This window comes from Perna viridis, chromosome 1 (genome assembly GCF_037379345.1).
Source record: "Perna viridis isolate PV_CMFRI_1.1 ecotype Kerala chromosome 1, ASM3737934v1, whole genome shotgun sequence".
NCBI classification, from domain to species: Eukaryota; Metazoa; Mollusca; class Bivalvia; order Mytilida; family Mytilidae; genus Perna; species Perna viridis.
Window position 1 is genome coordinate 51,316,241 of NC_142445.1, and position 15,411 is coordinate 51,331,651.

Below are 15,411 nucleotides of genomic sequence, written 5' to 3' on the forward strand. Positions count from 1 at the left end.
TGACTGTCAAAAACATAATTTAAACTCAAAGAGTGAACAAATTTACAAGCTATGACAAAAAATTTCCATAATAAAACCACAATTATTTCATGAGGTCTTTGTACCAGTCTGATTTGCAACCTCTGGATTTATCTCAACATTGTCATTGGATGAACTTCCTAACACTTTGTCTTTAAGGTCTATTCTCCAGCGTAGACCTGCAACTTTCATTCTATCCCAAAATGCCCCAAATGAGTCCAAAGCTGGTCTAACATCTAATAATGCAAATTGATAGTCACTCTTTACTGATCCACCATCATAGTAATCAATAATATATCTCACTTCTTTACCACATCGGTCTACAATCCAATCGTGACGATCGAATGGCAGCTCATATCTGAAACAATAAAAATTATGTCTTACATTATAAAATGATTAAAATAAATGAGTAGAAAACAACTTTCACATGTATTTCAATTACATCAAGTACTTTCATATATACTTACGAATATTACAACGTTAGTGATGATCACCACTGCCTTAGACAAACTCAAAGAACTTTTGTTTTTAGGTTGAATAAAAATTTTTTATAAAATAAAGTGCCATAACTCCTGAATACTAAACACAATATGCACCATTATCAAACTCAATCTATATTTTACAATCCATAAAGGATTTAGTTTGGTTCCTTTTTTTAATTTCAAATATATTTCAGGCAAGTTTTGGAGACATGAAGATTACTATAAATTCATGACTCTGTAAGCTGGGTACAAAAATCATAGATGTACCAACAATATTTGAATGATCTTTTAAGAAAAAACAGAATTCATTAATTTTTCTTTGTAAATTTTAGAAACCTTAACTTACCCTAACCAATTCCTTATTTTAGCCCTGGGTGAGTACTCTGTAGCTTTTCCACCAAATCGTTTTAACTTAGGTTCAGTACATTCACTGAAAAAATAAAAAAAACATAAAATATTCACTTTCACAATAGCTTATGCTAAAAAACAAGAATAGTAGCATTTTCTCTTAATTTCCAAGCCTTATAATCTCGAAACCAGGAGTCTTAAGCTTATTATAAGCAATGACTTTTTCAGTAATAAAATACAAATACAATGTATGTATAAAATACGACAAAAGGTGTGAACATGCATAAATTAAGGGAGAAATCATTCTCTTCTTTTTAAACACACATTAAATACTTCATATCAATCACAACTTAATTCTTTTACTCTAAAACAAATCTTATATCAGTGTACCCAGTTGACTCAATTTATTACAATTCATGTAACAATTTTAATTTCTTTCTTTGATACACTGTAACCTTGTACAAAAATATTATATTTAGTTTAAGTTAAGCCTTTAACGATGATGACTGACCAAGCATGCATTGCCTCCCATTTTAAGACTTCTAACCACGCCTGCTCATTGTTAGCATTGTGTATTTTAATGATGTGATCCATGTCTTGAGCCTCTATCTCGGATTCATTCCACCGCCAACCTATCAAAACAGACATGAACATGATTTTACTCAGCTGACATCACAAAGTGAAGAACAGAAATCTGCCTTCAAAAGTGTTGAATACTCTATAAGACAAGTCATAATGTTACTTATAATAGCCAAAAAAATGAAAAAAAAAGTAGAATTTCATTTTTTATTTTTTTTTTAATTATGTCTATCAAAAACAACAATTTATTTTTTTTATTATACATTTTTTTATTCAGATCCTGAAAAATGCAAAGGAAGATGGGTCTGTTGCCTGAAAATAGTCATTTTTTGGAAATTTTTGGTCATTTTCCACCGGATGTGGTGCTCACCAGGAGTAAGACAGTGTCCAAAGTGCAATTTTTCCAAAGTCTGTTCCCTCTGATGGTCATTTAAATTGAAAATTTGTTGCTTCAGATTGGCCTACAACTGGAAGTGGTTAGTATATAATATGGGGCTGACTCTCAACCTGTTCACATCGTGGGAATTGTGAGAGACATCATTATTCTTTAGAAACCAGATGAAATGAAGCACTATGAATCCATTCTGCTGTTGTTAGAGGCAGAGAATTTAGCCCTACCCTAAAAAAATCATTCTTAACTAACAACCTCTTCTTCAGCTGTCAAGTCCCTATTTTTGATAAAACTCTGTATAATATAGCCTCATTTTAAAGCATATTCACCCTGCTTGCATATGAAATCAAATTGTGATTTCCAAAGCTAAAAATAAAATTATCATAACCAAAAAATCGGAAAAAAGCCCATGACTGTATATATACATGTATATGGTTCGTGCATGGTAAGGGTTAATATCACATTCCAATGCTTTGTAAACTAGAAGATTGTTATTAACACCCATACAATTCTTTCAAGTTATGTTTAAATCCACCACTTAAATTATGAACATTATTAGTCTGTATGCATGTGTTTAGAGTGTGGAAAGAAACAGAAAACACCATGAAATCTATACAAGTCTTTGTTAACAAGTGCCTAAGAAATATACTGAATATCAGATGGCCAGTAAAAATAACAAACAAGAAACTCTGGCAAAGAACAAAACAACAACCAATAGAAAACACCATTCGAACCCGAAAATGGAAATGGATTGGTCATACTTTAAGGAAGAACAATAAAAACACTACAAAGCAAGCTTTAGATTGGAATCCCCAAGGGCAAAGAAAAAGAGGAAGACCAAAGAACACCTGGAGGAGGGGTTTGAACTCTGAACTGAAGAGAGTAGGACTAACGTGGAAGAATTGTAACACCATCACCCAAAACCGAAGCGAGTGGAGAGAAACTGTAGTCGCCCTATGTCCACCCATGGACGGAGTGGAATAAATCATGCATGTGTTTATACACATTTAAGGGTTTATGGAAAACAAGCCATTCAAAATCATCCTGAAGTTATTTATGGTTTAAAACTTGTTTGAGGTTCAACTAAAAAAATTTTTTTTATAATTTATTTTTGCTGTTACCTTTTCATAAATTTGTTTATTTATACCTTTCCTCAACATGGCATTCCAGAACATCTGTTGTGAAGGATATACCCAATTCTCATCAGTGCCAGCTTTAGGTATGGTGGATGTGACTCTTTCTGTAGGCAGATGAAAGGGTTGGTCAGGTGCTGGTCTCTGATTAGGTGGGGGCATCTGAAACAAATAAAATATAAATGCTAAAACATAATTGTTAGTTCAAAAGTTTACATCAATGTACATATTTTGTAACTTAAAATTGACCTTTGAATACATACAATCTGTTTCACCTTTTTCAAATTCAATTCAAATTTCTGCAATGCTTGCCTCTCCCCTAAAACAAAAAACATGAACAGTAACAAATAGCTTACCCATGACTTTTGTATTTAAAAATGACCAACCTATATTTGAATACTACAACTGCTCCAGTCCTCATAGAAGAAAACACAGACCAGAGAAGATAAGTAGAAAAATACCACCTTCGATACATTTTTGAAGGCACTTCACTGTGATTTACCCATATAAAATTTCATGAATATCAATACATCAAACAGTCAATTATGAATGAGGCAAATAAAATATAATACTCTTGTGTCATGCTACCAGCAAGATACAAGTACGTTATGTAGGTAGGGAAATTATTTAATTTTTCAAAAACATTTTATATTAAGTCAATCGAGAAACAATTTAGACTTTAAAAGCGCCTGAGCCAAAATGGCCATAAAATATTGAGGGTAGGCACAAAAAAATTAAGATAGGCAAATTAGCAGGAAACAGACATATTTTTTTTGGCCTGACCAGAAAGTTTGAATAGCTGTATTCAAGGCAATCCTAACTTCAATATTGGTATTCATCAAAATTTATCTTACCATATTTCTAGGGTCAATATCACTTTCTTTTTTGTTCTGTTCTTGATGCATTGGGCACTCACTTGGATACTGCTTAGTCTGTTGTTGGTGCATAGGGCACTCACTAGGAAAGGCATTACTATTATGATTGACATCTGTTTTTGCTTTTTCCTGATGCATTGGACATTCACTTGGAATATTACCAATATCTTTTGTGTTTGCCTTTGGTGTAGAATTAGTGGTACCCATTGTATATTGCTGTATAAGATAGAAAAAATAAAAAGTTTCATTTACACAGCAAAAAAAAAAAAAAAAAAAAATTAAAAAAAAGAGAATGTGATCTCTTTATAGACATGTAATGATGTAATTTACTTTGACATTCTTTTACTCCCCTCAAATTCACTGGTAAAAACTCTTAAAGGCAGTTTTGTGCAAGTAAGTTGACTATGAACTAACAATACACTGCACATACTTTTTTTTTCATCATATCATAAATATACAAATTTGTGACATGAGACAGTTTAGATAAAAGTAAACAAGAGGCTCCCAGGAGCCTAAATCGCTCACTTACCCCAAGGAACATTCATACCAAGTTTGGTTCCAATTGGTCAATTAGTGTCAGAAGAGAAAATGTTTGAAAGAAATAACATTAAAAATAGCAAAAAAATGTCAAAGAAAGGCAATAAATACAAGGCTTCATGGATTAAAACAGAAATTTGACCACAGATAGATCTTATCATGCTGAACACTTTTACAATTGTCAGAATTTGGGTAAAACCTAAAGGTTTTGGACAAGGGTCCGGAAGTTTTGACAGCCCATGCCAGACATTTTATCAAACTTCAGCTGACGTTTTTGTCAGTCTTTTACATGCTCAGATTGAAAATAAACTTTAAAAAATGTTTGGATATATATGCAAAAAAACTACTGTCTGACCCCTATGTTCTATTTTTAGCAATGGCTGCTGTTTTTCGACGGACAAAATATCCCCACATCATTTCTATGCAGGATACCTCAAGGACTATTCCTTGGCAATTTTTACTCCATGGTAAAATAAAAATTCTGATTTAAACAGGGTACAACTATTTTGCCAAATTTATATAACTGCATCTGCTGAACAACATTTCAATATTCTCACCACACACACACAAATGATCCTGATGATGGCTTTTAAAGGGATACAATTAACTGCATTTTTAGCAATGATATAGGTAAAGCCTGAGATTAATTGAACATCACTAAAATCAAGTGGTTAACTCTCATTTTAGAAAAGCCAGAAGTTGTCCATTGTGTGCATTCACCTGAAAATTTATTCAATTGAGACAATTGATTAAAATCTTTATTTTCCAATTAAGGACCAACAAGAGGCAAAGAAAAGTACAATGTATGATTTAAACAATAATAGACACAGTTATGTAATAGAAGTTACATAATTCTAACCATCAGGTTCATATCAGATGAAGGATCATTGACTTTATATTACCCATGTATAATATGAGCCTGCATATGAACACCTTTTCATAACTTAACATGTACATATTTTTTTAATGTAATTTGTTGGATTTCCAGCAGTGTACATGTACATTTTTGTAAATAAGGTGTTATTGTTGAGACAATATACACAAATGTGGCATGGTCACAAAACAGAAGGTTTTGATAGGATTAAGACAACTGTAAATGTTCTCTTAAAGAAATATTAGTTTAAGACATTCAGGCAGAGGAAAATCTCTGTTTGACATTTTGAATGATTTAAATATCAATCAAAGCAATGAAACCTAGCTATGTTACTAATGTATGTCCTTCCTTGAGAAAGAGGAGAGAGAGGCTTTGCGTCTAGTTATTTTGAATATTAATTGTTCACAAACAGGCCACTGTTAACTGTATCTCCAACTGGGTGTATACATTCAACAGTCAATATATAATTTGCTGTGAAATGTGTACATTTGTATAATAATTTAATATACATGACATGTGTACAATAAAGAGATGCCAAAGTCTTTAAAATAATTTGTCAGACCTGTCCTAACAATAACCTTGAATTAAAAAAGTCGAGATTACCTCACTGGCACGACTTTTTTTAATGATACTTGGAAATTGTGGCCGTTATGAAAAACGATCTTTGAAAACATATAACCATATAATATTACCTTCTCTTCAGGTGTACAGAAATTTAGCCTACATTAAGTAGTGCTTGCATAAGACACAGACTTTTCTACAATAACTTATGAAACATGCCGGGTATTATTTAACAGTTAACTCCCCTTGTTCAAATTTTGTGCACAAGTTAAAAGGTGGAAGAATATCCCGAAGAAAAATACATTTAAGCAAGATTTATCTATAGCATTCCTTGATCTAAGACGGGCATTTATTAAAACATGACCCAATAAAAATAAAATGTGATAAGTTTACTTATTATGATGAATTAAATTCCCCTATATGATCACATACATTCAAAGTGAAAGGTAATATATCAGCAAGACTAAAACACGAGTTCGAAATTACTTGAATGAATTTGTTATGTTTATGTAGGTTCCTGTACTAAGTTGGCGGTAACTTCAAGATGGGTAAAGTTAAACAGACGAATTTTTTTACAGATGAAAGTAGTAAAGAGAATAAGAAGACAAAATCCAGGTCAATAATTTACGGTCTAATATCTATTAGTTGTTTTAGTACAGCATTACTGTGAGTGAAGTGATAAACAGGGTTTGTGTCGTGGCTCACGCAGATAAAAAAAATCAAAATATGTTCATGTATAGTATATGCCACTTCTGCCTTGATTTTTTCACACTGTATTATTTATGGAACGTTTGTTTAAAAGTCTAACAGTTAAAGGGAACCAGTAGTAAATCCGAAAATTTCTAGAAGGGGCCCTCCCCAGTGACTTGCAGTTTTTTTTCTTTATAATCTACCATTATACTCGGCGTCACATAAATAACATACTGTTAAAATTTGAATAAAAATATTTTCTACAACTTTATTGACACCTTCCATCGTTTAAATTGTCTTAAATGACTTGCTTCTCCCTAAACAAGCCGCTTATTAGCTTAAATCATGCATAACAAATCCTTACGGGAAAATCCCATACTAATATCCACCATGTTGGTTTCTACGGGACGATTTGTTTACAAACGAAGTTCGTACGTTCCCATCGAACTCCAGTGACAATCGTCTGCTTGATCAACTTCTCGGTATTGTACATTGTTCGCGTAAAATAACACCGAAATGCATTCTGGGTTCTTCGGTTTTTGGACAAACCATTTAAACGTAAACAACATCTCCTAGCAACCCGATCACTGTAAACATGGCCGACTTTTTACAATGTAAATATTGACACTGAGAATTAAAATCTGACTGGAATTTAACGATTCAATGTTTAGGGAGAAGCCGTTTGGCTAAACGAATGAGCAAGTCATTTAAGACAATTTAAACAACGGTAGATGTCAATAAAGTCATAGAAAATATTTTTATTCAAATTTTAACAGTATGTTATTTATGTGACGCCAAGTAAAGTCATCCTCCCTTGTGTCATATTATGGGAACTGTTGAGGTGTCTGTGATATCCATAAACTTCAACCACAGCACACTGTCGCCCTGTAGCCTATGGCTACTACAGTACTAGATTTTTGAGCTGGGCTACCAAAAAAAGTAGAACATATAGAAAATATTAAAAAGAAATATGGTCTGCGCTGTCAGTTTGTATTTCCTAATCCCCCCTCCCCCTGACTTGCATTTTGATACAAATGTATATCAATTCCCGACTAGCAGACCAACATTTTGTCAACATATATCTCCCTTTGGAGCAGGTGTCTATTCTAAACACGTGAGGTTTTCCATCCGATATCGACGATACTTTAGAAAATCTCGAAAGTTAAAATGGAATTTCTCGTTCTACTGACCCTGCAATAAATTTTCTTTACCCTTGATACAAATGAAAATCATCCTTATATAACCTACCAACAAAATTAAACTCTCTGTAAATTTTAGAAACCCTTTTGTGTTTGTCTGCTGGGGATTCCATTTTCATTCGAGTTACCTTTTTTTCTGCACCTGAATCCAAACATCGATTAGAGAGACTTCAAAATTATACCTGCTCTTACGGGAGGTAACTCTGCAAAAACAGGATAAAATATGGCTGTATCCCGAGGTCCACAAGTTAGGAATAGACGACTTTCACATTCACTTCAGTTATAAAAAAGTTCTTCAATTATATCGAGGTTAAGTGGGGTTAACAGACATAAGATTGGGTGACATTGCAATACAATACAAAAGCTTTATTTCACATCAATATTTTAAAAGAGTAATCAAGGGAACCAAGTTTATAGCGCTAATCAAAAGAATGTAATCCAGGGACAAAGACCAGACATGGAAAACAGACATAACAAAGAACATAAAGTAACTAAAATCATACATACAAAGTAACAAAAGCAAATGAGCAACTTGGACTCCACTAAAAACTGGGAACATGGACCAGGTGCACCAGTAGGGTAAGCATCCTCTGCTTTTCTAGAAACGCATGCCGAGTTGCTCATAAAAAGTCCAGTCCGGGGTAGTCAAAAGAGGAAAGGAAAACTATGACACGTTGAACAAATCAGTTTTCATAGCGCAGATGGATACACCGTAACGATCCACGAGTTCATGCTGACGAGTATTAAACTTCTGTAGTGATGACTTCAATGTTGTTGCAACATAACCCTGCTCCAGAAGCCTATTTGTTAGAATTCTAGTGCTATACAAAAAGTCATAGTTTCGGCAAGCTCTGGCATAACGTATGAATTGTGATACAAACACACCATATGCAGGTGCTGAAGGGATGTTGCCACAGATGAGGGGAAAGTTAACAATTCTGAATGAAAAGTCATCATGTTTGTCGTAAAGTTTCGTCAATAGTTTTCCTTTACCGTCGATTTCTAAGTGTAGGTCAAGATATGAGGCTGACTTCACAGTGTCTGTTGTATCCTTTATCTCAAGTTCTTTGGGGTAGATACAATGTATCAAATCCCCAAAATTAGGATTGTTCAAAGATAATATGTCATCTATATAGCAGAAACTGAGATTAAAGGATCTAGCTAAACAATATTCTTTCTTTTGGATCAGATAAGCTATAAGGTCAGCCTCATAAGAGTGAAGGAAAAGGTCAGCAAGTAGAGGAGCACAATTTGTTCCCATTGGAATGCTAACTGTTTGTTGAAAAACGCGTCCACCTCACTGGACAAATATGTTGTTGATTAAAAATTCTGGCATTTTGTAAACATCTTCTGTATATTTGGAAGATGATTTGGAATTATTTCTTACAAAGTATGAGGAATCTCTACCAAGAACTATATGTTTGTATCTAGGTGTACCATCTTTTTTGGAAAAACAACAATGTATAATGTTTTTAAGTCGAGATTTTAACTGAGTAATGGGAATAGAAATATACAGTGTTGAAAAATCATAGGTTTTAATGCTATTATATTTTGATAATAGTCTTGAACTGAATGACTTCAAAAGATCTTCCGAATTTTTCAGGATCCACATTGAATTAATACTAGTACGGGAGTAACAAGTGTTGTGGTAGGACTGCAGACCCTCTTTGACAGCTGTAAACAATACAACATAAGTTCCTGGGAGCTTTTAAAATGGACATACATGCACTACAATTAATAACATTTACGTCACAAGTACAGTACATGGCAACTATCTAGTTCTTTTCATGCAAACATACATAAATCATCAGCCAACATATAAGGCAAATAGTTGTAAATGTAAAATATGATTAAAACGAAAGAGCAGCACTATAAATAGTCAACAATATAACAGCATAAAGCAGAGCTGTTATGAATAGCAAGTACAACAATGATATGACCTGCTGTTCCACGAGTTCAGAAGATTTTTAAATTGAGTAAAAGATGATTCTCTACGAAAGTGTTGTGGCAGGTAATTCCAGGTTTTTTCAGCAAAATATTTAAAGGAGTTTAACCCATACCTTGATGTTCTGACACTGGGTAGTTTTGCTGTGTTCTAATATCTGAAATTTTATTAATTATCTTTTATTTCAGTTAGGTCATGTAGATATACTGGGCTCTGTCTATTTATTGTCTTGAATGTTTCAGCTGCAATATTTCTAATTCTTTGTACTTTCAGTGATGGCATTTTTGATTTTATCAAAAGTTCCGTACATGTGCTAGTATAGTCGTTATACATGTATATGAATTTAAGGGCCCTTTCTTGAATTTTTTTCATTTGATTAGTAATAGCCTCACTACGAAAGTGCCAAGTGACAGGACAATAATCAAATTTGGACAAAATAAAAGTGTTAAATTGTTAACCTTCCCAAATTTTAACTGGTAATCTATTGTTACTTCCAAAAGTTTTACTTCATCCTCACATTTTATAGTATTATCACCAAGATCGAAAGAAATGTTTTTATCATAAGTTTTTCGGTAAATGGCAAGTGTCTGAAATTTATCAGGGTTGGCTTTCATCTGATTCACTGCAAACCAATCTATCAATTTTAAGCTATCTGACTCCAATTTTGTTTTGACTTCATTGAGATTGTATCCAGCATAAGAAAGAGTATTATAATCATCGTAGTTATAGAGAGAAGAATCCTGAATGAAATAGAATATATCATTTAGAAAAATATTGAATAATACCGGACTAGAATTGACCCTTGTAGTACCCTTTTATACATTTTCTCCCACTTACTAAATGAGGATCCTAGTTTGACACACTGATTTCTGTTTGACAGATAATCTCACAGAAAGTTAAGAGCTTCATCTGAAACACCATATGATTTTATTTTACCTAGCAGAAGATTATGTGGAAGGCAATAAAATGCTTTGCTTAAATCCATCAAAATTGCAGCTATAAATTTATTATCATCCAACGCTTTTTTCCAGTCTTTCATTATTTTCAAGTATGCAGTTTGACAACCATATCCAGCCTGAAAAGCTGAAAGATAGGGATGGAAAGTATGGTTAAAAAATTTAGTCAATTGTACACTTATGGCCTTTTCAAAAAATGTGGAAATATAAGGAAATAACTAGACTTATCTGGGGCATTATTTTTCTTATAGCATGGCACAACTTGGGCCTCTTTTAGTTTTTCTGGAAATTTAGAAGTTGTTAAACTTTTATTTATCAAATTAGTGATAGATTGAGCAATGGCTGGTTTAGCACTATGCCTGTTGCTTTCTTAACATTAGCTCTATCTGTTGAAAGCCCCCAGCTGAAAACAAATTTAAACTTTTTCAGTTCATTTTCTTTTATCTCTCATTAACTATAGTGCCTCTAATCCAGCTTGTATTTTTTCTTAAAATGGTAGACATTGTAATAGCCATATTGTATATTCACCATAAACAGAAACATTGTGTGTTTATAATATTTCTTGTGCTTTGTGCTTATGGTTGCATGGACCTATATTCATTCTTAACTGTCATGTCTCTTCTTCAAAATCATTAAAATATATGTTTATGGATCTTAATGCCAAATCATTTGAAACACATGCTTTCAAACGCACAAATGACTCGACGATTGACATTCAAACTCATTGGTTATTACCCTCCATGCCGGACAAAATGGCCGAGATGCACGATTGATTAAACACCGATCCATATCTGAAGTTCCATTTTTACTAACATTGACCAAAAAATAGTTCTTGATCGGAAATTTCATAGCTGGAAAATACCACCTGCTGGCTACTTTTGAAAACACTGTTCTGTGACTACTTGTGCTTGGTCATTAATGATTTGATCATTTTCTTCCAGTATTATGTCTTTGTTACTGATATTGCCTTTATTATCCAAAAAAGGTTTGATTGTTGGCCAGAAGTTACTTGACCTAGGGCCACCAATACACCGTTAAAAAAATACTGTTTTATGGATGCTTTCTTAATTTTGTTAACTAAGTTCCTCTGTTGTCTATAATTTTCCCAGTTTTTGCTACGTCTATTTTGTAGGTACCTATTATGTATCATCTTTTTCTTGTATACTGCTTTTCTTAGCTTACTATTCATAAAAGGGGCAGATCTTGTGTTTGCCAGTGAAAGAAATTAGCAGTAGACCTATGGACCTAGTCTATGTAAAATCAATCAGGTCTATCATGAAATTGGCTCAATTTCCTTTGAAATGTACAGTGCAGTCTACATAAAATTATGATGGGTCTATGTTGACCAGAAATTAAGTTTCGAACACTGTATTGCTTTTCTACTTTCCATTTTGGCAAGTTTGTCCACTATTTCAGTGAAAACTGATTCAAAATGGTTATATGTTAAATCATTATGTTAAATCTTAAAAGTAATTAAATTACTTTCTGACTATTACAATCTGCATTATTCAGATCATTTAAAAAATTTTTAGTAGCATGTTTTCTTCATTTAACATCACTCCTGAACTGTATTGAGATTATGTTTTGCACATCACTCAAACCACAATTAAAATTCAAAACATTCATACAATGATTTGGGGAATTAGTCAATATAACATCGTTGAGACTGGGGTTTGCATTTTTGTAAAATATGTTTTTTCCTTAGCTAAATTATGCAAATCAAGAATATCACATACAGATGTTAAAGGAATGGATTTATCATATTTTAACATGTCATATCACCTATGAACATAAAATTGTCATATTTTGCTGTTATTTGATTGGCTACTTTAGTAAAATCATTATTAAAATCATTATCTTTAATTGTCTGTGGGCAGTATACACCACTGATGAGCCACAGGGTTCTCACTATAGGATTTTTACATGATGAGTCCTGGGGCTCATCTCTTTTTTGGAAAGGTGAGTCCCAGATGAACTAGGTGGGTCCCACCCTTTTCCTAGTTTAAAACCTGTTCGAACGCTACATTCATTATTTTAGTGCATACAGAATACTACATACATGCATGCACAATTATACAAAACCATAGCTCACTGCAATTATGCATGCCATCCATATTAAATTGTATAGAGTAAACTCAGCATCTTTTTTTTTTATCTGAAAACAAACTTATTCTGTTTGCTGGCTTCATGACATAACTCTCTCAATACATAATGTGTATTTAGTTCCATGTACCTACACTACTAACATACCTTCCAACTTTTGAAAATCCCCATGGGTTTTTTTTTTTTTTTTTGGCTTGACAATGTGAGCACCGACATTTTCTGGACATATTTTGCAATTTGCATGGGTTTTACTGTAGTAAATGAAATGAATGAGAAAATCCCTATAGTATTATAGTGCCTTTTTCAGTTGAACAACATGTGCATGCACTATAATAGATTGAAGTTTGTGAGCCCCCTTTTTTTTGTGTTGGATTCCTCCAAGCCTAATTAAAATTCCTAAGTTTTATCAAATTAAAAAAAAAATAATAAATAGAAACTTTTTTATTTTCAAATTCATTTATACTACATGTATTTGTGAATATATTTAGCAATTATTTCCTGCTTCCTAATGATGTCAATTGATGTAAGGTAGTATTCAAGTATTGTTATTGAAGAAATTCAGTTCAGTTAGTTTATTTGTCAAAATAAGCCTCACTTGGGTCATTTGAGGGTTTGACGTTAATTACTGTCTTTACTTAATATTATAGGAAACTTGGGCAACACTTACTTTTCATTAAATGCATACAATGAGGTGCAGTATATGAGGAAATGTAACAAATATTCAAGAATATTGATGCTGAATTTCCAAAGTCATCACAAATTTAAAGGAATAGTATTTCTTTCAATTACACTTTGTGTTGCAAACAAAACTTTTGAGAAAAATAATGTACTGTTGAAATTACAGGAAATTTGAAGACTACAGGGGAGGTAACTCATTTTGTATAAACAGTGATAATTTTAAAATTTGTTTACACATGTGGTTCTACAAATTTTAGACCTGTTAAAATGTTAATTGTGGGGTAGAAATTTATCTTTAGTAAATGATTGGATGTTCACAAAATAGTGGTATATCCAATAAGGATTCATTTTCTAATTGTCAAAACCTAGTCAGCTAATTGCTTCTTGAAAGATTATTTACCTGTCGTAAAAGGTACCTGTTTTGACAGCAATTAACACCTTTTGTCAGATTTATGACTCTTCTTATCAAAGAAATGAAATTGAAATTATTTGTTACAATTTTTATCATTCATAACTTAATTTTGATTTTAAAAAAAATTGTACCATGAACATCATGTAATTAACTTTGTAAACCTCCGGTTGTCTGGGTATAAGGCACAAGACCACAATTAATTTTCAAGTGCATTTCAATATACACATTTGAGCAGATTTAAAAAATTCCACCGGCGCAAACTAATAAAACTTCTCTGGCCTAAAGATATGTACAAATAAGATTTTATATATATAAATTGTAGAAAATTTTACCATCATTTTCTTAAATTAATACATATGACCCGAGGATGGGGTAAACATGACAAATTAATTGAGTTAAAAGTCCTAAATTTTAACCTTATTCCACTGAACCAAATCACAACTTTTAGTCAGAATTGATTAATAAAAAACAAATCCCATGTTATTTTGACCTATTTTCTACCAATTAGATGAAAAACTTAAGCTAATAAGTTTCCAGTAAAAATATGAAAAAATGTACCTACTACCAAAGTTGGAACTATGCATCTCATTATCATGCTTGGCCGAGCTATCAACACAAATGCCCTATTTGATGATCGTCTGCATTGTTCGCTCAGACCCCATAATTGATTGTAGAAAAAAACATCCTTCTAGAATTAGTAATCTTCAGAAATTTATTACTCTCAATAGAAACCTTTCAAAGGTAATCAAAACATATATCCAAGCTGACAATTTCATCTATTGTCTAAGTTACGCATTTCTTACCGGAATAGTAAATGAATACATATAAACACGGACTAAACAGATAAATACAAAAAGTAACAAAAACAATATTCTTTATTGAAATAAATACCCAAACCAGACAAAATGGTCCCTTCTATTTACAAATAAATTAAAGCCAGAAATGTTTCTGGTTCTAACAAGTTATGCTATTTTCACCGCGTACAATACATACATACATTGGTAAAAAAGTTTTTTACATCAACTTTTAATGGAAAAACCACCCTGCGCATTATACTGAAATGCGCACTATACACACCAAAATACGGTATGCCATGTGGTAGGATCTATTTTTGGAAAGATTACCCACAACTTTTTTTTTTAACTTTTCAGACACATAGATTTGATGATACTCATTTAAAAATATACATGTTAAATCAATCTCCCATTTTTTTCCCTGTTTCATCAATTTCACTACATAGCATTTGCTTCTGATTGAACCAAAAATTTGTACAAGTATGTCTAAAAGGCTTAAAAATTTGGGTTCTCCAAAAGTTATATATGGAGGCTTTTGTAGCTAAACCATTGTTGAATCCAGTCAAAGCATGTAAATTTGCAATTTTTTTAATTACCATCAATGTGAATTATACGACCATACAATCAGGCCAGAGCATTAACTCAGCAGCCCAACCAGTAGTAGGACATACATTGTATTCAGAATTCTATCTGATTACCCAAAGACTGGATTCTGTCACCTCTACAGTACTAAATACAGTTACTAACAGAATCCCAATAAGGAGCAGTTCTGAGAGACTCAAAAGTGTATTCAAACAACTTGGATCTTTCAGTACTTTTGGATTCCATATACTTGT

General features: G+C 32.6%; 2 protein-coding genes across 3 annotated transcripts in view; one reads left to right on the forward strand and one right to left on the reverse strand.

Annotated features, from left to right (window-relative positions):
- Positions 1-15,411, reverse strand: part of LOC148629256 (holocytochrome c-type synthase-like) — a 15,718-nt gene continuing 307 nt past the window's right edge. Inside the window, exons 1-6 of one of the 2 annotated variants that reach the window (XM_088547043.1) lie at positions 5,930-6,058; positions 3,806-4,042; positions 2,966-3,113; positions 1,360-1,480; positions 847-930; positions 1-376 (exon numbers count right to left, since the gene is read on the reverse strand). In XM_088547043.1, the coding sequence (XP_088403169.1) occupies positions 88-376; positions 847-930; positions 1,360-1,480; positions 2,966-3,113; positions 3,806-4,033 (870 nt within the window). In that variant the 5' untranslated portion in view covers positions 4,034-4,042; positions 5,930-6,058 and the 3' untranslated portion in view covers positions 1-87. Of the gene's footprint in view, positions 377-846; positions 931-1,359; positions 1,481-2,965; positions 3,114-3,805; positions 4,043-5,929; positions 6,059-15,411 lie in introns of those variants that run through there. The other variant, XM_088547052.1, reaches the window with a different exon arrangement.
- LOC148629257 (S-phase kinase-associated protein 2-like) overlaps positions 6,264-15,411 on the forward strand; it is a 27,392-nt gene continuing 18,244 nt past the window's right edge. Inside the window, exon 1 of the mRNA XM_088547019.1 lies at positions 6,264-6,413. Coding sequence (XP_088403145.1) covers positions 6,343-6,413 — 71 coding nt within the window. The 5' untranslated portion in view covers positions 6,264-6,342. The remainder of the gene's footprint in view (positions 6,414-15,411) is intronic.